The sequence below is a fragment of the Pleurodeles waltl genome, chromosome 6, assembly GCF_031143425.1.
Source record: "Pleurodeles waltl isolate 20211129_DDA chromosome 6, aPleWal1.hap1.20221129, whole genome shotgun sequence".
Classification (NCBI taxonomy): domain Eukaryota; kingdom Metazoa; phylum Chordata; class Amphibia; order Caudata; family Salamandridae; genus Pleurodeles; species Pleurodeles waltl.
The window spans coordinates 511320678-511345953 of NC_090445.1; the positions used below are offsets into that span (position 1 = coordinate 511320678).

At 40.5% G+C, this 25276-nt stretch overlaps 1 protein-coding gene across 1 annotated transcript in view; it reads left to right on the plus strand.

The window, feature by feature from the left end:
- Positions 1–25276, plus strand: part of CTTNBP2NL (CTTNBP2 N-terminal like) — a 159783-nt gene that overhangs the window by 114245 nt on the left and 20262 nt on the right. The window contains exon 3 of the mRNA XM_069238666.1: positions 20051–20281. Coding sequence (XP_069094767.1) covers positions 20051–20281 — 231 coding nt within the window. The remainder of the gene's footprint in view (positions 1–20050; positions 20282–25276) is intronic.

Sequence of the window (25276 nt, forward strand, 5' to 3'; positions counted from 1 at the left end):
GGTGGCTGTAGACCAGGACATAGGTGCGATTTAGGGTCAACCACAATGGAGCCTGGGTTGAATTCCCCAACCAGGTTAGGCCTGGTTTAAGATTTCACTTTGGTTCTTATCTTTTGTCTAGAAGTCAAAATCCTTTAGTGGGACATGGCAGCAGGCTCTGTCCGAGGAAATACTCACTAAGTCAGATAGGCATTGACCAGGGTACTGCTGAAGCCATTGTTTTTGGTGGAAAAAGCTCAGAGCAAGAGTAAATTTTGTGCCCAGGTAAATCCTCTCACTGTCGGATACTTTTGGTGCCTTCACTGAGTCAAAATGTCTACCTTTGGACTTAGGGGCCTGATCACAACATTGGTGGAGGGGTTTACTCCGTCACAAACATGATGGATATCTCGTTTCAACCCTATTACAAGTTCCATAGGATATGATGTAACTTGTAATACGACGGGCAGAATGTCCGTCACGTTTGTCATGGAGTAATCCCCTCAGCCAAGGTTGTAATCAGGCCCTTAGTATCTTTTTCAGATCTTGAAATCCTCCACCGGGGCTTGTCTGCAGACTCTGTCCAGTGAGAGCTCCACAAGATCTAACACCTTATCCAGGTCAAGCCCAGTTGGTATTGTTCAGCTGGAGTTTCAGGAAAAGGTCTCTTGTAGCTTTTTGTATCCCTGTAGCCAAACAGAAGACCAGCAAACTGGCCCCTGGAGTCCCCCTATTTGCCCTGTGTGCAGGAGGAAATCAGTCCAGTCCTTCAGATGCTCTGTCATGTCACAGAAAGGAGGTGCAGTCCTCTTCTGTTCTTCCTTAGGTCCAGAAGTGTTCTACATAAGGTGTGTTCATTAGAAGGTGTCTTGGGCGCCACCTTTATAACTTTCACTAGCCTGTGGATGGCGTTGACTCTTGACCCCTCCTTAGTAAAGAGGGTAAAAGTTCCCTGGGGGTAACCCATTTTTTTTCAGCCATTTTGTTTCTTCTACAGCAAACAATCCCACGGTGCTCCTTACTCTCTAAATTAAAGATGCAGAAACCATTCTTTCCATGTGCAGAGACTGTGACCAGAGGTGTGACCAGGATAATGAGCAGCTCCTTCTCTGTGGTCATGCCAAACCAGTACTTGGGGCACTCCACTGGCTTTGGTGCCTGCATGACTGAAAGGACAAAGGAAGAGCTTTGGGACAGAGACTCGTTTGAAGTTAATTTAGGTCCAGGGCACAACTCAACTTTCCCTGCTAGGAAAACCAAAATACCTCCCTACACTCATGTTATTGTCTCTGCTCCGGGAGCAGTTTTCATGCCTCATGAAGGCTTAGCAGTCACTGGGCATGTGTTAGAAAACTAATGCAAATAAGTCCTTTAGGAGCTTCAGGCGTGAAAAAGGTAACTTTCTAAAAGTTATTTTCCTTAATATGTATTAAAACTATGACTTCACTATTGAGTTGGGCTTTTAATAAATATTAAAATAGCCGTTGAATCATATTTCTAGGTGGTTTCAATCTGAAGATAGCAGAATTAATATTTAATATTGCTTTCCAGTGTCCCTCTATCAGCCAGCCAGCCTTGCTACAGCAAAAGTAGCTTTTGGGTGCTAGTCACTGTAAGGACATGTTAACTTTAAATTTCTACATATCCTACCTTTAACTTCTACGCACCCTGATTGTGGGCTACAAGGGGTATAACCTATTAATATTTAAAGGAAAAGTTTTCTCCTGTCAAAAAGGCTTTATTTTGACAGGTTCATCTGCAGGTTTAAACTATAGCTGCCAGGCTGCTGTAGCAGGCCCATTTCTTGTTTAACTCTTCACACTAATAGGTGGCACAGTCGGTAACATTACATTTTCCATGCCACCCTGACTGCGGAGTCCCACTGTGGTAACACAGAAAATTTCACTCACAAATATTTATATGTTCAATGTTAATATAGATTAATTTCATGTATTTACTTTAAAGATAGAACAAAATAAAAAAAAATGCTTCAGCACTAATTAATTTTGAATTTAAGTTTTAATAGAAATATATTAAATTACATTGAAATAGTTTTCTTAAGTTCAAATGAAAAAATAAATCAGTGAAGGATAAAAAATTATATTTTAATGTGTATTAATAATCATTAAACTGATGTACTGAATGAATGAACATTAATTTAATTATTTTTAATACAAGTTATTGTAGCTTTATATTTTATATCCAAATAGGTTAATAAAATTGAATAATATGTACTTTTTCTATCATTATTTATATTTTTAACTATTTTCAATAACGTAATTGAGTATTATTTTCTATCGGGTTTTATTGTATGTCCCTCCTCGAGTATTCAATGGGAGGGTGTTGCAGTACCAGTAGTTGGCCAAGCATAGTGCTGGACTTAGTATGCTTTTTAAAAATTTTAAGTAATAACCTACACTCAGAGTTTGTGTATACTGAAAAGTAGTAAATTGCTGAAAAGTATGAGTAAGTTGGAAGTGCCAAAATTTGAATGTCCGATGTCAGGCTCTTTCCCTGGCACTGGCTGAACCCAATTGCAGTTAACTCATTCCAGTATGATGATTTAAGAGGCAGATAATCCGCCCCACATAATGCTGATGCTGGTTTGTACTTCCACTTACACAAATCCATTGTCCCTGAATTCACCCAAGATTCACCTTTTGGATTCCTACTGTAAAAAGTGCATTATTTGCAGTGGTGGTTCAAAGGGTAGCAGTTTTTGAACAGTCTTTAGCCTATGAAGATTTTAAGGCTGATCTCCTTTCAATGATCTTGCAAGCTCAAAATTCCACGTCGGAGCCTCTTTTACCACTTAACAAGGCTTTGGTTGATTCATTCATGGCCGCTTTGATCGAAACCACTTTCTGTTCCAGCAGGTAATTGTCCCATTGTTAGCCGCCAGACCAGCGCAAGGAGAACTAAGTTCCTCCCATGATAGTCAGCTTTGTAGAGCATCCACTTGTAAAGTCAATCCTAACTCTTTTGCTTCTACTCCACTCATGGACTATAACATAATTGATGCAGTGGGCAAGAAATGATTTTCTTCAAACAGTCTTACACTGCATACATTGAATGGTATCTGTCTTTTTTGGATGCTACAGCCAAAATGTGGGACATATCATGTGAGGGTTTGCCCACGCTGTGGACTTGTTTATTACATTCACACAAACTGCCTTAGATGGACTAGAATTGGCTAATACTTTTCTTTGTTCTGGTTTAGAAACCACTAACTCGCTAGCCCATGCTATGGGCACCATTTGTAATATTAAACATCACATCTGGATGTACTCCATCATAATTTCCCAAGACATGTAGGCATCACTGTTGTTCATGCAATTTGATGGGGCAACATTTTTTGGCTACAAAACTGATGCAATGTTGAGCTTCTCAAAAATAGTAGAGCTGTGACTTGCTCCTTGCAATTGTTATCCACAGCCCACCAATTCCACCAGCAGCATAGGAAGTTCAAAGTTTCCTCTAGAGCCGTTGCCATTTGCCAACAGCATCCTTCTCAGCAAATCCAGCAGCCAGGGCAGACTTTTTTTGTTGCTAGGGGCATAAGTGGTGGCAAAGGATGAGGACAGCAACTGAAGTGTAGATCCTCTGCCTCATCTTCTCCTTTCAAACCCCTATTGTTTTCACTCGAGCTAGCATGTGGGTCAATTACGGAGTCAAAATCAACTTTATCTACCCTATTAGCACTTGATCACATCAGACCAGATCTTTATTATCATAGTTGGTTGCACCCTCCTCTTTCTGTGATTCCTCTTCACATTGCATCATGAGAACTGAATGATGTCCCTGGACCCGCAAGGTGTTTGTGTGCCAGTCCTCCAGTCACACTGGAAGTATCTATGTATTGTAAATGGATCAGACCACTTCTTGATAACCATCCTGCCTTACATCATCCCCTCAGATATTTACAAAGATCATATCATATCAGTTGTCGTGGCCTATCTTCACAGGTCTAGGATACTTGTATTCTTGTACCTCGACAACTGATTGTTGAAGGAGAGTTTTGCTTAGCTAGTCTCTCACCATCTGAAGAAAACAGCGTCTTTGTTGTCCACCCTGACGTTTTACATTAGTGAGTACAAATCTCTTCTTCAGCCTTTGAATACACTGCCCATTATCAGATTATCCTGGACATGGTCAACTTAAAGACTTTTCTAACTCTGCAATGAGCCTGGGACATTTAGGCTATGATCCCTATGTTTCAAGTGAGAATTGCTGTTCCCGCTGTAATGGCTTTGAGGCTTCTTGATCATCTGGTATTATGCTTCCTGCTGGCTCCTTATGCTTGGTAACATATGTGGGCCCTTCAAAGCAGCCTGCGACTTCCATGGACTGGGCATTTAGGGTGCCTTTCGGACAGGATCCATATGTCTGACAAAGTGGATAAGGACCTTAAGGGGTAGATGCCTCTCCGACATGCAGGAGGCTGTTCTCTCTACCCTTCTAGGAGGTCACAGTGTTGAGTGATGATTTTGTCTCTCAGTTGGGTGGTCTCCTAGAGAATGTAGAAATCGGAAGCCTTTTGTCCCTATTGGTGAAGTGCTATCGCGTAAATCTTCTGGAGCTGGGTGTCATCTGGCAGTCGCTCAATGCCTTTCTGTCTTCTATCAAGGGCTAATTAGGTTATACCTAAGAGCTGATGCTGTAGGGCTGGCTGTAGGTTTAGAGCTGTCCCTGATGGTCAATCAGATGGCAGGATTCCTCAACTTATGAGCAGATGAACTTAGCAAGTATCATCTTGCAAATCAGTAGTGGCATCTGCCCTCAGATATGGCACGGGGAATCTTCGCCTAAAGAGACATGCCCTTGGTTCACCTTTCAGTCACTTCAGAGAACATTCAGAGCCCAGCATTTTGTGTTGTAGACCAGTGGTTCCCAATGTGTGGTCGGGGGACCCCTGGGAGTTCACTTCTAAATGCCTTTCCGTCACGACATTTGGAGCTGGGGTCTGGGGGCTTGCAGAATGTTCAGGGCTCCAGATTATAGAAAATACATTTCTAAGAAGGCTACTATCAGTCCCCCAATCTACACCAATAAAGTTCTGTCACAAAGAAGTAGGTTTAAGATACATATCTAGCTATATAAAACGTCATCCTCTTATACTGTGGATAAAAATCTGGACTAAGCCTGAAACGCTTCTATGTAGAAAGGTGATACAGGACTGTCTCCTTCTGTCACGTTTCTAGATATACCCTGGCTTAGATATGTTTATCTTTCTCTCCTATCATTAGGATTAGGAGATTTTTTCCTTAAACCAGATACTTTAACAAGACAGGACATTAAGAAGGTTAAAGACATATTCTGGCAGAAAAATCAGGATATGGACCCAGCCTCTAGTTTAATGAGTCAACGGACAAGCTATGAGACACAACAACCTCAACCAAAGTTGTACTTGACCATCATTAATCATGAGCGACAAAGGTTTTTACTCACAAGACTACGTCTAAACACCTTACATTATCTGGTAGCATTCCCAGTTGCTGGAACCTGGTTTAAGATCCTCCCTCCCTGTTGCTGCGATGGAAAGACATCTCAAAGTACATTACACTTTATGCTTTTCTGCAGTTTATATACTGTCCCAAGAAAAAGGTTTTTACGTCCGCTATTCCAGTCTAACAGTATTAGAACTAGCCAACTTGCTTACTCCCGCTTACATGATTTGGGAAATATGGACATAATCCAGGCTGTGCTAAATTTTATACATGCCGCTTTTGGTGTTTGGAAAATGTATTAACAATGCTTTTAGAAATTTTTATGACTGTGAAATTCTGTATGTTATTTATTTATTTTATGTCTTTTATGGTCTTTTTGCACCGAATAAAGTAAACTAAAGAAAAAAGAAGTTGTCAGGCATATTTACTACATGTGCTCTATATAGTTTTGAGATGGCAATTTTCCATCATGTTGTGAGTTAGGGTTGTAAAGGGTTAGTTGGGAATGGAGCCTAGCCCCACCCCCTTTAGGTGTCAATTTCATGTAAAGGATGAAATAATTGATATTTGTGAAAAGTTGTCCAGTGCTCTGTGTGTTTGGGGCATGAATAGGGGATGCAGGTGGAGGTTTACTACTGTATGTAGTCCTCTTCCAGTTTACTTTAATACCAACGCATCCCCATATATCTTAGTGAGGTGTGCTTGGGTCATTGAAAATCCAGGACCATGTCATCAGCATACAAGGACAACCTGTCTTTGAAGCCCTCTTTCCATATAAATACCCATATTTGTGTCTCTTGCCTAATCCGTTTAGCTAGTGGGTTCATTACTAAAGCAGTGAGGAAGAGGGATATTAGACATCCCTGTTTGATACCTCACTCTATTGATAATGGGGTTGGCAGGAGTCATTGTCCTGCACCTGTCCCCACAGCCTGGTGTGTGATATTTCTGTGTTAATAAGAGGGCCAGAATTAATCTTTTTAAGGACCCGAAAGAGAAAGCGTCAGTCAACTGAAGCATAGGCCATCTCAAAGTCTACTATTACCAGACCAGACCAGACCAGAGGTGCCACAAACTTTTCCAGAATTTGCAAGTGCTGCATGTAGGCACCTAATAGAATAGTAGTTGCTCCATTCTGACCAAAACCATTTAGATCCCAATGCATGAGGATCCTGACTTTGACAATTGCATTTTTCCTTGCCATTGCCTGTGTGTGTTTAATCAGCGAGCTGTAGGCATCATCTGTTCAACCTCCACATACTACCTTTTTACCTCACAAGCTGATGTTAGTTGTTTTGATTTATAAAAGTTTCTGTTTTAAATAAAAGATAAATGTGCTGATTTACAATAAAAAATATAGATATACTATATGAACCTGAAGTGATGTAATAAATGAAAATTTAATAGGTAACCACTGAGCCTCACTTTGTTTTTTAATTGTCTTTGGGATTAATGCTTTAAAATTTGATAGGCTGGATGGGTTTTTTTTTCCGATACTTTATTTTGTGTTCCCTGCCCTGTTGCCTAAGTGTATACAGGAAGTCACTTTTTTCAAGTTTTGGTAACCTAGATTCTCCACAGAGTAGGTAATTTTGACCACTGTGTTATTAAAGGACTTCCCTGTGTCCACTCCTCAGGCCCTCCTCCGTGAAGGGAAAATTGCTTTTGTACAGATTCACAAGTTGAGGCATCTCGGGGTTAGGAGTTTCCATCTGAAGGAAATGTTTAGTAGCACTCTTTATAAGCAATACTCATACAGATCCCTCACAAATTAATTCTGTGGAGTCGACTTTCATGGGTAATAATAAGGACCCAAGTTAGTGTTTGTGTACTCCCAGTACAAGCGCAATCTTATCAGCAAATTTCCACATTCGAAGAAAGAGACATGACTTCAGTGTGCAAGAGTAATGTCCCTCTGCCAACTTGTGTCATCTGGTCTGGAGGTGAAACAGGCTGCGACAGGGGCTGATGGTGCCATTGGCTAGTACACATGTTAATGCAAAAGCTTCCAGTTTTAGTTTAGTGCCGGAAGGATCCACAGGATGAGGAAACTGTTTAGGGAGTACCCACAAAAAAGTATTACTGAGGATAAGTAACATATTCTTCACTACTACACTGTAGATCCTCCTTCTTGACTGTGGATCAGGTTTCTTAAAAGACTATCCTTTCCCAATTTTAGCTTTCTTCTGTTTTCTTCTGTCCTTTATTTGCTTCTGTATGTCGTCTCTATTGGTTTGTCCGCAGTCCGAGTGATATGTGGTACCAAACCTTAGGCAGCAGTTTAAGTTTTTTGTTTCCAGTTTCACCTCACTTGGCTAGTGCTAGCGCAGGTGTTTTAATAAGAAATTATTAATGAGTGTTTATGTATTTTGAATAATGAGATTATGTAGATAATAAAATAACGTAGAAAAATAATGCATGCATTTGAAAATGTGATCTCGAAGAAAGGCCACCAATGTTAACAAAGTGTACTAATCAATGATTAATACTTATGAAATATTAAATATGTGTTAGTCTAATACAGTATTATGTCTACATTAAGAATTAAGTTTTAGCTTTATTCATTGTTGGCCTTAACTTAGCGAGTGTCTTGGCCTATTTTGCCAGGCCTCATGTAGAAGCTGTATTTCTTAGCGTTTAGTAAGAATGCTGACCAAGTGAATTAAGTTACGAAATGTCTATTATATTGTTTAAATGTGCTCATAACTGAAGCTTTTCGTGTGAACTGACTGCTAGGAGATGATGTTCTTTCTAATGCAGCATTTTATGTGTAATGTACGTTAGACTGACTTCTCCAGGACAAGAACAATGAACATACTGACTAGAATGGAAGCTGCAACAATATTGTTACCTGACCAGCTGGATGATGAAGGCTTCACAGGACGAACCAATCAACATTATGAGAATGGAGAAATATTAGAATTCATAGATATGATGTTATCATTTTATTGGACAGAGTGCGAACATACGATTAACTGACCAATAGGGAATTAGGGGATAGTTTAGGTGACTTTGATATAACAGCGCCACAGGGGAAAAAGACTTCAGATTTTGAGAGATTTTAGGAGACTTTAGGAGAGAGAGGGATTCATTCCGATATGCTGGCTGATTGGGCTCCTATTCCCTGACTGAGAGCCTGATGCCTTGCTGATCAACTGATGTCCTGAGGACAAAAACTGATTCTGCTTTGCTGACCCATACCGAGGATAGGTATACAACTGAAATGTGATTATTATGCATGTTTTTTTTTTCTTTCTAGGTACCAACTGTGCTGTTTTGCCTATGACTCTATCATAGTTAGATGTTTTCCAAATTGGTGTTACTAAGTTTGTTTTGCATGAAGCCCAACATGCTGATGCTAATCTGGTGTTAGTTGAGGATCCTGATTTATGACGGAAGAGACTAATGCTTGATGGATTTCTCTGCTAAAGTTCATTTATTTTATCTCATTGACACAGCTGACTCTGCTACTGATTTGCACCGTGACTTTAGAATGTGTTGTAGTTCAAGCTTTGATTAGATTGCGTTTCTTCCACCGCTTTGGACAACCACAGTTGCTTTTGTATGTGTTTCATATGATCTTGAGAATAATCTACATGACCTTAGCATTGTTAATATAGGGGAATAAACATTCTAAACTTTCACTAAGGGTGTGGTTATTCATGACTAAAAGGTGATGTTCCATGATAATTACTGACTCCATTGATTATTGATTTTTTTTTATTAGTAATGTTTGTTGATTATTGTGTATTGATAATTGATTTATGTACTGGAGGTATGGTAAGAACTTCTTAATTGCGAGTCACAAGGTTTATCGACCTATTCGCATTCCCTTGTAAGTTTACTTATTAAAGTCTGACGTGCTAACACTAGCACTCATTTGCTTGATGTGTCTACCTGTGCTGATTTTGTAGTTTGATGTAGAACAGTTATATTCTGCAGGTATGATATGTATGTAAGCAACAAAGAAAGGTAAGGGCGGTTTGCTACTGGCATCATTTACTTGTGTGACGTATTCATTTAAGTGTGGATTTCTCAGGAGCCTAATTGTTTTATTACAAGTAAGCAGTGCTATTTTTGTTGGGCCATTTACAATCTTCCCTTCCATCAATAGGACACATGATGGTCTTGATTGCCAATGCCTTGCTTTACATAGTTGGCCACGTGGAATGCCTGCTTTTTTTTTATTTATTTTTTTATTTTGTGGAATGTACTTGTAGTAATCATATGAGTTCTCTGAGCAACTAGGGCAGTCGTACATTTCCTGGAGTACTGAACTGAACAAAATTTACTCATGCAGAATTTCTAATAGAGTAAAATTTCAGCATGAGTAGATGATGCAGAAAAACACATTTGCACTTATATTTGAGTCCCCATTCTGTATAGGGACAATATTATTCCCTACAAGGTAATCTATTTCATAATCCCTCCATTAAGTGTGGAGTTGCTGCCTCTCCTTTCCCGCCATTGAAGACGCTTACTCCTATCTTTACCACGAATGGTTGGCTGGGGTTTTAAGGGTTAGAAATTGGAAACAAATTTCAAATTGTTTATGAATACCAACTAATTGTTGGTGAATACCAACTAATTGTTTGTAAATAGCTACAATCGCTAGGGTTTAATGGGTATAAACTGCAATTTGCAGAGTCATTCCTTGAACGCCCACATACCTGCTCCTGCATTCGAGGAATTAAATCCTTTGTGAATAATACCCAATATTCACATCCTCTGCGTAATGCTAAAAATGACTCAACCAATAGCAATTGATATAACTATTCATATTTGCTTGTATTTTATTCTTTCTGGATTTGGGTGAAGCCCGCAGAAGGAACATAAACAAAACAAAAGCAGTACCTATACAGTGTTCAGGTGTGTGAGTGCTAATGGTCTTAAGAGCCACATTCTGCTTGGCATTAATTGCTGTAATTTGTGTTATTACCTTGTCTGTTGTTTCCTTCAGTGCAAACCCACAATTGTGAGGCAGATCAGTAATGCATTAACTCTTTCTCGAGAAGATAGTAACGTGTGCACCGCTGTGGCCTCCGTGCTTCAGGAATGGTGCTGGGCAGAAGGAGTGATCTGTCCTTGGCGGTAAGCGAGAAACAAAGAGACCCGCTTGTGACCTCGGGGGTCCTTTTAAGGGACGGGGCCACCATGCCCAGAGATTGTACCTAATGTGCTTCCGGGGGCAAGACAAGAAAATGGCAAACAGTTGCACCTCGGGCTAACTTAGGAGACCCTCTTCAATTGTATTCATAAGAAAAGGCCATGGTTAGATTTTTAACTTTAGAGCTACCAATGACATTTTAAAGTCATTCTGGCTGGTTTGCCTGTTTGTGTACCACTGCACACCAATGCTCGAGATGCTGTATGTTTAATAATAGCATACCTCTTCCTCATGAGAAGTGTTTTTAATTTGTTTGCTGTCATTCACTCCATTTGCTTTTGCTATATTGAAAACGCTTCAGGAGTGCACATTGGGATTTCTATCTTCTTGCATTTGTAAGCCTGTACAGCAGAGAGAACTGTAGTGTAACAGCTAAAATTTCCTTTTAAGGACGTGACAATATTGTAATTGTAGTAGAACTTTGGTGCTGGCATGTCCACCTTCCATCCGAATTTGCCATACATTGCACACAGTAAGCACATACAGTAGTTTTTTTCAGGGTCGAGCTGCGTAGCATGCGCTTGCGCATGCATTCCGGTTGGGAGACGCTTTAGGAGTTATAAAAGGGCTCGGAGCCCCGTCCAAGTCACGTCAGTGCCTTTCATTGGTTCGTGGGCTTGCCTGTTAAAATCTGCTTGCTTTCATTAGTGAAAGGCACGCATAGGTCATACCTTTTCCAGTAGTTAGCCCCCCTCGAGCACAGCGACCAAGTACTGAAAACATGCGAGGCTCGCTGTTTCCCCGTCCGGTTTGTGGACTACTTTTTATCTTTTTTTGCAGCGCGATCTAGCTTGGCAGAAGTTGAGCGCTTTGCATGACATCGACGATGTTACATAATTAATTGCAAATTTGCCGGTTACATAGATAATTGCACTTTTGCCGATAGGTTTCATTATGAGTGAACTGTAGCAGCGCGATAGCGCTGGTTTTTTTTCTTTCAATGTGGCAAGAAAAATCCAGTTGGGAGTTTACAACTGCTAATAGCTGTAACCCAGAGAAACACGAGACCCTAGTGCATTGCAAATGCTTGTTTTTCTTTGCTGATGTAATCTAATCTCACCCATTAAATAGAAGGACTTTTTTTTTTTTTTAGAAGATGTTTTTCTTCCGACTCATTGCTGATTTTACTGGACAAACCTGTTCGTTGTCTTTCTAACTAAGACTGTATTAGTGAGACTATTCACTCTTTGGCTTGTGATCTTCATAAAGTCTTTGCAGTATTTTTTCCTTTTCCATCTGTGGTCATGGCACAAATGCAAATAGCACTATCCATAAAGTGAATGCTTTAAATCACTTAAGATTTGCAGAATTGCATGCTTTTTCTCTAGATCAATGAAAGTAGCCAAGTGATACAGCATCAGAGTTTGACCGTTGATATGCTTATCTTAAGGAACAAAAACAAGAATTAATTGCAGAGAAGTTGTGTTCACCTGTTCATTGGGCCCTTGCAGGGTGGTGTGTTTGATTACTTCATTGCCTTTGCCATGATTAGTGTCCATTTCCAAGCACACAAGGTGACGCTATTGGGCTTATACAAATAAAGTGCACCCTCTGTTTAGTTATGTAGTAGTCATTCAGTTATACAGAAAATGAGTAGTGCTACGTAACATTTTCACCTATATCTTATAAGCCTTTTATATTTGTTATGTGCAGTTCGTTTAATAATTGTTATTCAAAGATCTTTGAGCAAACTGCATTGCACCGTTGTCATTTGTAGTGTGTAAGTTATTATTAACGGAACCCTTTTGGCTCTTAATGTGCTCCGTAGAACTGTAACATAAGTGTCAGAGTGTGGTGAAGTGCATGCTGGTTTAGAATGTTTACTTCTCAGTTACACAAAGGCTAATGAAAACGTGTAATACACAGCTCCTTGTGTGGTATAGTCCTTGGCAGGTATCTTAGCTGGGGAAGACTCTACAGCTGGGGACGAGGTAGGGGATGGATAACCCAAAGAACGACAGTGGTCACCCTGAGAGTTTGCCGTGGTCCAAGCAAACTGCTAATGCATGCCACGTGTGCCTCTGTTGAAGAGCAAAATTGACGTTTGGCATATGTGAAGTCAAAGCGCAACTCCAGCCAGTGTGAAGCACTTGAAGATAACGAAAGCTTCACTGAGAAGCCTATATGTTGTTCACCAAGAACCTGCTGGGAAGGCCATAAATTGAGGTACCGTGCTATCACGCAACATAAAGTTATACATTATATGGAGTGAAAGCGCTTAAGGTGGACACAAACAGATACAGATTAGAAGCACTGAAAACTATCATAGTTAGAAACAAGTAGAATACACAAAAGCACTAGCTGACATAATGATTGATAATAAAGCATACTGGTGTGCTTACCACAACACCCATAAAAAGCTCAACGACCTCAGCAGAGGGCAAAGAGACTCAAGAAGAAGCACAGGCTTGTATTTACTCAGCTGTCCAAAACCTGAAGCGACACACCACCAAAGCTGCTGGGTGGTGGCTCAAAACAACTCCAGAGATCTAAAAAAAAAAAAAAAAGGGCTCCAGTGGTGACCAAGAAAATGGTCACAGTTCCACAGACTGTCGAAGATAACCCAGAGGCCAGCACATCACAGGACCTTAGAAATGGCATGGATCAAGCAGGTTCTAGTGGACAATAGGCAGTATCTAAGAGGACTCCTTTCTCTGTGTCAGCCAATCCCGTAAACAGTTATATTGCTGTCTCCTTCCTGAAAACACCACCACCATTCGGTACTGCCAAAAAGCAGAATATTGGTGTAAGATGAACTGCTTGGATAGAGGCATTCGATGCTTTCCTTGATGCAATAGAAGAAACAGATGACAAGAAGATTATCAAATACCTTAAGAATCTTGCAGTTGAGGGTGTAAAAGAAGTCATAAAGAAAATTACATTAACTAACATTCCAGAAGTGACGTTCGACGCACACCCACAAGGCCATGTATCAACCCCTGTTGAGACAAATCAACATCAAACGTAGTTGATGGTCATCTAAATCCTTGTCAAAAAGTTCTTCAGTATCAATATCAAGTGAAAGTGAAGAAGATGGTTGGGCAACATCATTGTTTACCTCAGAAGAATTTGCACATGTCGGACTGGCTGCATTTGAAGACAAATACCAGTCAAAGAAATGTCGACATGAAAAAGCACCAGAGTAATTCAAACATTGTTCCAAGATTACACTGAAAATGAATGGTTGTTCTGTACCTTACATTATTGACAGTGGTGCATTGATAAACATAATGCCTGAGGAGAAATATAATGAGCTCTTTCCATTGCCTTGATGTCATTGAAAAGTCAAGGTTCATTTGTAGTGACCGTGAAACACAAGAAGACAAAAGTGCAGGCACCCATTCATGTGCTTCAAGGTATAGCATCAAGTGCCTTTTTTTATTTAGTTTTAGCACAGTTGCTGCTGTGGGACTGATCTCAGTGAACTACAACATGAATGCTCATCACAAAATAGTAAATCATTTCCCTTTGTTGTTTCATGGGTTAGGAATAATTAAAATTATGAAAGTACAATTGCATATTAAAAAGGCCATCCATCATGTTGCTCAAAGACACAGACAAATTGCATTTAATTTACTAAAAGCTGTTGGAAAGGAATTTGAATCATTACTTAAACATGAGTGTTCTGCTGGTCAAACGCCATGGGTCACTCCCATAGTGGTAGTACCCAAAAAGGACAATGAAGGAGCTGTATGCATCAGTATGGATGTGCGTCAAGCAAACAAGGCAATTAAATGAGAACAACATCAAAGTCCGCATACTGCTGACATAACACACCTGAGTGGTGCGAAGGTCTTCTCTCACCTTGATTTAGCATAACCGCAACAGACGATTGGCTGGAGCACGAAGCCAGGGCACCACAAGGTAGAGTGGGAGTCTCTCCCTGTTATCTCCAACCCGGCAGCACAGTGTCAGGTTTGAGAGAACACATTGCGTATGTGTGTTGGACTGGCCCTAGAGAGTACTCCCCTTCTGTGCTCATCATAGCCCATGGCCCCACCCCTTATATGATAAAACAATAATAAACAAAGTTTATTATTGTTTTATTGTAAAGGTTTTACAGCTGTAGCTGCTGGCGGAGGGGTGACACTTCTCCATAGCAGAGTAGCCACGCCTGGTCTTGGGTCCAGCACACTCAACCTCTTGCAAGTGACAGTGAATGCTAATAGTTTAAAAATGTCAAAGATGTGTCCGGACTCAGGAAGGCATTAATAGTGAATCGAGAATTGTTATTCCGGTGAGTTTGTGTTAACGATAATTGAAGTGGCCCATGAAGGACATCTTGGAATCATTGCCAGAAAACGAGCTCTCCGATATAGAGTATGTTTTCCTCATCTCAATTAGAGAGTTAAGAGAGAGTTGAAGGCCTGTCATCTATGCAACTGCCTGCCATTGAAAACCACTCAACAAACCTTAAGCACGTCAGAGGTGCCACAGCATGTATGGGGAAGATTTGCTCCTGACTTTTTCAGTCCTATTGACGATGGACTTCACCTGATGGTGATTGTTGATGAATACTCCATCTTACATTGATATAACACCTCTCATCTATCACCCAAGGGAATAATCAAGAGATTAGATGGCATCTTTGAGAGATGGGGTAATCCTATGATCTTAAAATCTGAAAATTGCCCAGTTTTCAACAGAGAATTCATATACTTTCTCAGTCATCTTAATGTGAAGCATCAGAAGAGCAAACTTCGATGGCCACAGGCCAATGGCCTACTCAAATGTCTGATGATTACAATGAAGAAAGCTGTTCAGCGTGCTGTATTGGAAAAGCTGGACCTTAAAACTGTCTTGAATTCTATCCTGCGAGCTTACAGTTCAACCCCTCACTTTTGCACTGGTGAAAGCCCTGCAACTTTGATGCTCAGGAGAGCCATGATGACCAAGTTACCTCAGTGGACTGACAGAAGATCAAGTACAGAGGAAGAAACCCATGCCAAAGACTTCAATCATAAAAGGAAAATGAGGGGCTATGCAGACAAGTGACAACATGCAAAAGACATTGTTTTCACGAGAGGAGATCGAGTGATTGTCCATCATAGGTCTTATGCCCATCACGCAAGATTCCTCACATTTCAGGCATGTAGTTCATCACTCATCTGATTTCAATGTAGAGACTGGTTCTGAAAGGACAATTGAAAAACCCCTGATTGCTGTTGCTCCTGCATCACCAATGCAGATCATGGACACTTCTTTTGTCAGTTCCCAGTTCCCAAAGACACAACTGGAATGAGAAGTGGGCTTCTACCCTCTCTGAGCATCGGCCCGAACACACCAGTGACTTGCTAAAAGCTATCAAAAACTGTGACCGCTAAATCACTGCAAGCACTGATACCTTGGCTCCCCAAAAGCAAGAGCCCGACCACAGACCAGCTGGCACAGTGAGGAACTCAGGCTGATGAAACACCACTGCAAGCAACTGGAGCATGAATGGAGAACTAGTCAAGGCACTGCAAATAAAGACATCTTGAATTCAGCCCTAATACACTACCCCCAGCAGATACATAACACCAAGTGCACAGCTCTTGAAGATCACATTGACACCAGCACTAACAGCAGCAAGGAAATCTTCACCATCATCAAAGATTTCAACACACCTCCCACCTCTTCCAGCAACATCACCTCCTCACAAGACCTTTACAATGAAGCTCTCAATATTCTTCTGTAACAAAATCACCTCCTTATACAGCAACTTCGATCCTCAACCAGACTTCATTACCATTGCAACTCAAGCTCCCATCACAACTGATGAATGAACCCTGATCTTGTGGCCTCCCGTCACCACTGTCAGAGTTTCTTCCTCCACTTGGAGGGGGTGGGAGATGTCCATCTGACCCTTGCTTCTACCACACCTTTTCCAAAGTATTCTTACCAATCAGTGAAGCACTATCAACCATCCTCAGTGCCTCCATCAATTCAGCCACATTCCTGGACATCTAGAAACATGCCATTGCCATGCCCCTGCTCTGAAAACCATTGCCTGATCCAGCCACACTTTCCAACTACAGATCTATCTTCATATTACCATACCCGGCAATGTTCTTAATGAAACTAACCAACTAACGCCTCACCGAGCACCTCCGCAACCATCAGCTATCAAAGCCACGCAATTTGGATTCAGGCCCAAACACAGCAACTCATTGCTGCCACAGATGACATTCGCATCGTCCTTGGCAGAGGAAACGCAGCAGCCCTCATTCTTCTGGACATCTCTGCAGCATTTGACAGGGTCTCACATCCCATCCTCATCAGATGCCTGCACAAAATTGACATCCAAGGACCGCTCTCCACTGTATCTGCTTCTTAACAGATAGAAAACAAGCTGTCAGCCTGGCACCTTACTACTCTGTAGCCTGCAGACTCACCTACCGCATCCCTCAAGGTTCATTGCTCAGCCCCACCCTCTTCAACGCATGCATGATCCCTTTGGCCAATGTCATCCGCACACATGACATCAACACCCTCTCCTACGCAGACGTCATGCATCTCATACTCTCTCTCGGATAAGACCCCCAACACAAGAAATACATTTGCTGCCTGCATGACTGAAATCGCTAACTGGATGAAAAACAACTGTCTCCAATTGAACACGGAAAGGACAGAAGTGGTGATCTTTGAGAAGACCACCTCTCCTTTGGACTATAACTAGTGGCCAGCCCAACTCGAACCCACACCCAGAAGAACCCATGTCAGGACCCTTGGAATCATCATCGATAGCAACACTCTACAAGTCAGTGCTGTCACTACATCCTGCTTTGACACCCTGAAGATGCTGAGAAAGATCTTCAAATGGCTCCCAAGCAACACAAGAAAAACAGTCACTCATGCCCTAGTCACCAGCAGATTGGACTGTGGTAATACCCTCTACGCCAGCATCACCAAGCAACTTACTAGAAAACTACAGACATCTAGAACTCGGCAGCCAGACTATTCTCAACCCCTCCCAAACAGGACTCACATTACAGCACACCTCAGGAAACTACATTGGGTTCCAATACACCATCATGCTCAATTCAAACTCTTCACACACACATTCAAGGCATTTTACAATCAAACCCCACCTACCTGAACAGTTGCAGTTTCCTCCACCAACCATCCAGACACCTCTGCTCCGCATAGACTCTTACTTGCAACCATCCCAAGCATACACAGAACCAGATCAGGAGGACAAGATTTCAATTACATTGTTCTTAAAGTCTGGAACAATTTCCCTCTACACATCAGAGTCTCATCCTCTCTTCTTGAATCCGAAGACCTGACTTTTCAGTTATCTGACCTAACACAGGTAGGCCAGGCACACACACACCTACCTACGCAGTGTCAGGATACCCTTGTGAGTGATAGTGTGCCTTAAAAATACACTACGATAACATAACATGATTTGCATATTGTGAAAAACATGGGTTAAATGCCATTCACTCTATATAGAATATCACAGATTTCCTTAGTAAGGGCTTTCGTGCTGATGATTCACCCTGTTTGCAATATTATTATTTCTATTGATAATTCTGATTAGGTTCTGTTTAGAAGAATTATATATTGTCAAAGGCGTTTTATATTATTTTTAACAACTAATTCTATACTTATTTGTAATTGTATTATGGTATACCTGATGGCTGCCTATGGTAAAGTTTCTGTCTAATACAATAGGTCTGCATTGGTTATCATGACAAGCCAATGATAAAGATAATAGACCTGGTTGTTTGTTGTGAAAGATTATGATATTATGATAATGACAGAAAGCCTGAAGTATTGATTGTGACACACATATTTTAAAGTAAATATGCATTTAGGAGTGGATTGTTTTTGTTCTTTTTTTAACATTTAGAGATGTAAGACATTATGACACGTATTTTGAGACTACATGAATTTATTCTACTGTTTTTACCCTTTGATTCCATTTAATGCTTTTAATGCAATATAACTCTTTGTAATGAGTCTTTATATAATAAATATGATTAATAAAATATTTATTAATTATAATACTCTAGTATTTATTTTCAGGCCAGAGTAATAATACACACCCTAACAAATTTTTGTAAAACCATAAAATCCCTCTCCTAAAAAAGTTTACAAAATAAGTCTTAAGAGGTAAAAATATATATATATATATATATATGTTTTTTAAATGAACATTTATTGTTTTTACCCTATTTATTTGTTGGGGTGGGGTAAACCCTCCCTCCTTTTTAAAAATACTAAAATGTATTACTCAGTATTGTTTCTGTTATTTTTTTAGAAGGCAACCCTTTTTTAATTTAATAAATGTTTTAATTAAATATTTATAATACTGCACTGTTAATTTTAATACCCAATTATTTAAACACTAACTGTACTCTACCACTCTAACCTTAGTGTTCCACTCCTTAAAATTAAACTACTTACTGCATTTACCCATATTACCAATACTTGCCCCTGCATAATACCATACTTGAATGCATGTGGAGGAAAGACATCAAAGAATAACTTATGCGAAGTAAAGGTAACTCACCCTAGTGACAAGTATTTTGCTACATAGAGTCGCACAGATTACTGTAGCAGGCAATAGATTTGGTGTTGGTTCCCTTCTAACAAAAATTGGTTTAGAAGATTTATACTGTGAGAATCCTTGTTAGACCCTCTTACGAGATATCATATTTTGCATTGCTAATTTTTGTTTTGTAGGGTTTTGTAATGTTATCACTGTATGTTTGATGGTTGCCTTGTAGGAAGGTTTATGTTTAGTACAGTAGCCAGGGGACAATTAGGTAAGGCTGTTGTTCATAGTGTATCCTTTTATTACCTTTCCAGGATGACCAACAAGTTGTTTTTAAAAGCGGTAGCTATGTTTGAACTTTGAAACAGTGAAGGGCTACGTGCAGTACCATTGCAGGAGGGACACCTGCTGTTAAATTTAGTTTGGTTGTTGCAAGAATATGCCCACTTTGTTTAGACAACGGAGTTTTATTTTTCTACTCATATTCTTCTAACTTATCTTAAATATACTGAGTTTTGTGTGTTTTTATTGTGGTTGTGTTATGAGGTGAATGCAAGATTGTGTCTGTGAGTGGATGAATGAATCTGAGTGCAAAGATTAGTAACAGTGCATGTACCTTAATTTATTGAGTGCTTAAATCCGTTAATAGCACAAAGACACTTTATTCATAATCCAGCCCTATTGATATTGCAAATTCACGTTCTTTTGTTGAAGTTCAGTAGCTATTATACGTGTTTTGCAGAGAGCAGCTGTTTGGTTGTGTTACTGCGTCCGTACCGTGACAAACTGGACTTAATGCTGATGAATGATGACCTTTTCTAAGTGCTTTCTCTTATGGCGTATGGCCAAAAAATATCTACATTTTAATTAATAAAATAATTATTGTATTCCAAGTCTTTTCCCACACATAGATTCTGTTTCATGCCCCGGCGACTAGTACCTGAAATATAAAAATGTATCTTTCTTTTGTAGGCCCAGCAAAAAGACTCTTTTCTAGAAGAACGTTATGGAAAGTACAATATTAGTGACCCGTTACTGGCCCTGCAAAGAGATTACGAGACTCTGAAAGAGGAAAATCATGCCGAGCAGAAGCCGGTGTGTTCGAATCCCCTCTTCATTCTCAAAGAAGTGATGAAGCAATGTAAGAACATGCAGGAGAGGATGTTGTCGCAGCTCGCCGCGGCAGAAAGTAGGCATCGAAAGGTGAGTAAGCACGAGTTTTGTCTTATTCCAGAATATTTTATGCATTACAATGTAGTACAAACGTTGTTACTATCGGACAGGTGGGATAGTTAAAATATAAGTGCACTGGCAACACTTATTCATACTAGTATTTAGGAGTGGTGTCTATAATTTTTATTTTATCGAAATAAACTTTTCCATGTATCTGGAGTTGGGAAAACATGATTGAAATAGGTTGGTAAATCGTGTTTGGGTTTTATGTTCCAGACCAGTCAAAACCGTATTCTACACGTTTTTTTAATCAGTGGTTGTGTTTTTTTTTAAATATCTCTTTAGTAAGGAATTACAACAGTTCGCACAGAGATAGACATTACTGAAAAACATTATTACAGTGTAAGTATTTTATCCATCACTGTTAAGTTAGGGCTGCTACGTAACCAGTACCTGGTATTTGACCGACATTGTTTATTCTTATTTTCAGTGTAGGAGATAAGAGAAAATACACAAGCTTTCCCAGTTTAGACCCCTGAACGCCTGACAGCATCGTTCGACAGTAATTGCCGTGTATTCACAGAACATCAAACACAGTTGAGTACGGTTCAGAGACAGTATAATAGGATCACCTTGAAGCATACACCTATAGGGGGCATCCGCTAATCCCCCTCGATCAACGTGCAGCGTATACACCGCAAAATAATAGATCTTGAATTATTTACCTGTCTCTTGTATTCCACTTATGCACCAGCAGTTTATCGTTCTTCGCGGATGTCAAGTGTCCCTCTTAGCCTCCACTGCTAGTAGTATAGTGTTCTATTCCATGTGGGTCACTCCTCTTCACTGCTGTCTTTGCTGCACAGCAGTGGCTCCTGTCGTCGCTCTCGACTGTTTCTTGACCTGCACCAACCAAACTTTAACACTCTGGGCAAGTCTGGTCTTCCGTGCCACACTGTATTTCTTTTGGCCATTATCAGTGCATATCAATACATTTACACGTATACCTAACAAACTCTGGTCTGTGTATTTGGCCAGGTATACAGGTTAGGATATCCTGTGCTACTGGCGTACCTGGCCATTCAGTCAGTGTCACAACTTCATTCCAGAACTGTGCAATGATCCCGCAACTCCATACTATATGGATGAAATCTGCTGGTGTGGTAAGACTGTAGACAATGACCAGTCGACCATGTGTACATTTTTACTATCTTTTTAAGTGTCAAAAAGGGTCGGTGCAGATCTTTATCAAGCATTTTGTAATCGTCAGTGTCCATTAAACTACAATATGAAGGTGTTTAGTTCTCTTCACCTACTTGCTTTTTTACAACTTAAACGTTGCTCAATGCAGGTTCCCCCCCCCCCCCACCCCGGTCACCCTGTGTGAAGCCTTACTGTTTGCAGCGCTTAAGCCAGGTAAGGGTCCTGCCAGCTGAAGTTCCTACGGGCCTGTATCTCGTATAAATACTGATAATATTTTATAAAAACTCTTGGATACTAGGATACTTACTGTAATGCCCACTATAAAGCTTCCCTAAGCGCCTTTGGTTAAACAACTTAGTTTCCCTTCTAGTTGTCATCCAATGCGTCACGAGACCGGGATGTCCCTCTCCCTTATTATTTGCCATTGGTATGGAACTTATCTTGTGCATGCTGTGGCAGCACCATGCATTTAAGGGCCTTAGCTTTAGAGTGCATTATATAGTTGTTTCCCTATAGCTGATGACATTCCTTTATATATCTAAGATCCAAGCGTAAACCTATCCCCCGTCATCAGGGTGATCTTAAAATTCTGAGCCGTGTTCAGGTTAATAATTAACTGGTATAAATCTACTATATATCCTTTAACTCATAACATGTGCTGCAAGCTGGAATTCCCATTAGAAAAAATCATATTGTCCGTTGGGTATTTTGGGATTCACATTGACGGATTGATTACATATTGGTCAAGAACTATTTTACGGCCATTGTCAAATTAACCCTTGAAGTGGAACTCGGATTGCCTAGCTTAAAATGGTCATCAGGCCACAATTCCTACATTTTTAAATAGCATCCATATATACACACAACTACATATTTATTTGCCACATTTCAGTCATTATTGATACAAGCGCGAGTAAGCATCCCAGTGTTAAATGGTGCACGTTGACCCTACTATTGCAAGAGGGCAGATTTGAGGTGGTCAATTTAGTTATGTTATAATTTTGCGCAAGCACAGTTTGCATAGCACGAACACCACCATTCGGTGACCCCACAACCAATAGTTATAGCTGATCCTACACCTTTGCAAACCATGCTCTGACAAACAGTGCACAGTTTCCGCAAGATATCAACTCAGTCACTAGTATGGTTAAAGCATGGCGCCACCTTGCAGAATATTCATAGATACTACAGTTCTGTTCACCTCTCCTGCCTCATATCGGCAACCCTTCCATTGTTCTCGCTGCTGAACCATAGGCCTATCAGAGCATACCCCCACCCTCTTCTTTTGAAAAAAAAACTTCCCTGGTGGGCTTTTTGCCCTCCTTGGGGGCAGATGGGCCTTCCAAAAATAGGCCGATCTGCCCCCCAGGGAGGCAGATATGGCCAACAGTAATGTGCCCCCATGGGGAGCTACCCTTACCCAAGGGGCTGTCCCCCAAACAAAACACAAGCATACACACACACAAATTCCTGGTGCCTAAGTGGTTTCTGCCCCCCTGGGGGCAGATCGGCTTAATAGAAATAGACTGTCCTGCCCCCAAGGGGAGCAGAAATGGCCTAAAATAAATTTGCCCCCCAAGGGGAGTGACCCTTGCCTAAGGAGTCGCTCTCCTTGTGTGAAATTAGCACCAAAAGAAATCCCTGGTGCCTAGTGGTTTCTTCCCCCCATGGGGGCAGATCAGCCTTATAAAATATGCCAATCTGCCCCCAAGGGGGGAAGAAATGGCCTTAAATAAATTTGCCTTCCAGGGGAAGACCCTCGCCTAAGGGGTTCCCTCCCCTTGCGTGAGAATTGACGCAAAAAAATAAAAATCCCTAGTGTCTAGTGGTTTCTGCCCCCCTCGGGGCAGATTGGCCTAGTAAAAATAGGCCGATCTGCCCCTAAAGGGTGCAGAAATGGCCAAAGATAATTTTGCCCCCAAGGGAGTGACCCTTGCCTAATGGGTCACTCCCCACATATAAAAAAAAAAAACACAAAAAGAATTACTTGTGCCAAGAGGTTTCTGCCACCCCCCACCCCCCCCCCCCCCCCCCTTGGGGGCAGATCCGGGCAGAAATGGCCTGAAACAAATTTGCTGTGTAGGCTTCAAAGGGGTACAAATGGCCGGATCCTTAGTGGCTCTCTTGGGATACGTGCAGAATCTCCACAAGAGATGTTGGAGGTTTGTGGCTATAGCTTTAATGATGCCTAGGATTCACATCTCCCTTGGACTACCGCATCCCGATTTAGTATATTGAAATGAAAATAGTTAAATGCCCAACTTTAATCATCCAAAATGCATCCCAGTGTCTTTGGCAACTGTTGCACACCTTCATGGTCAGTCAGTATCCCCCATTAACTAGACCGACCAGCCCAATGACTGGGCCCCATTCGGCTTGAGTTTACATGGACATAAAATACCACTGGGCGACATATTGTGATAATTTTTATGTAATGCTATATACATTATTGATCAGTGGTGTGTTGATGGGTTGCATCTCAGGAGCACCTATCGCTTCTAAATTGAATGTGACTGCTGCTGCTTGATTTCGTGGTCTCTCTATTCACCACCTTTGCAGGGTGTATAATTTCTCAACTTGTACAGTTAGATTTGTTGTCTGTTAACTAAATAAAAGCTAATAAGGGGTTTTAAAAATAAAAAATCTAGTAATTAACAGCCTTATATTTTTAGGATGTTTTCCATTATTTGTATGGGAGTTCTGATCAGATAATTAATCATAATGTCTTATTCAGACATGTTCTAAATCCATTGTTCCTTGTAATCACAATGTTTCTTCTGTCCTAGTTGCCAGCGAGTGCCTAACCTGCCTTTACTTGTTCGCATCTGCCAGTATTGAAACATTTACTATAGTCATCAAATTTATTTTTAATTTAAATGATTTTTTGCTGTGTGCGGTGAATGAGTGCGGCAAACCTAATTCGTATTACATCAGAGAGACTGAACTCATGAACGTGTAGAGTTAGACCTCCTTCTATTCTTTTCATCTTTGGAGGAGGTATGGCATGGGGTGTTATTTATTGGGAACATCTATGTATTCTAATTTATTGAATTATATAAAACTATCCCTTCATCTCCTCAGCAGTACAATGGCATGATTTGCACTCTAGTCCAAGGGTTTAGACCCAGTTTTATGCAATATGTTTCAATTTAAAAACATTCCTTTAAAAAATCAGTGTATTAAGCCAAACCCATTGAGTTAAAGGCATGGCCAATTGTAAAATAAACCAGGCTTTCAGGCAATTTTTGTTTTTCTGTGTTGATAGCATACTAAAAATCCCGTCATCATCAGTCTTGGTAAACATGTCAGTTGATAAAGGCATGAGTAACATCAGATCAAGCTTTTTTGTGATAAAAAGAGACCCTATGAATATTTTTGATTCTAGGTTAATTTGAAACATATTTCTTCTGAGTGATGACTGAAGGCTATATAGTCTCACACCTAAAATGTTATGGCTTTCTTTCCTCCCTATATCGCATAATGTGAGTATTTTGCTTACAAACCAAGTACTGTGAAGTTACTTCAATTTTTTTGCCAACCTTCCCGATGAGAATCATAAGACTTCTTGTATTCCTTTAAAAGCTCCTGTCTGGTTACCCTTTGAAAGGGATGTGGCTGAACCAAAAATGACCATTTCAATCTTTCTGTAGGGGTAATGAACATAGTAAAGATCTTTAAGAGGAGAGAATATATCTCATACATTCAAAAAAATGGACTTGGTAATGTTTTCTAAGGAAATACAAAGGAACAATGCAAGTAGTAATATGCCGAGCCACCCTCGCCCCTTTAACAGACTCTATGTACAAGTTTTGGTTGGGAAGA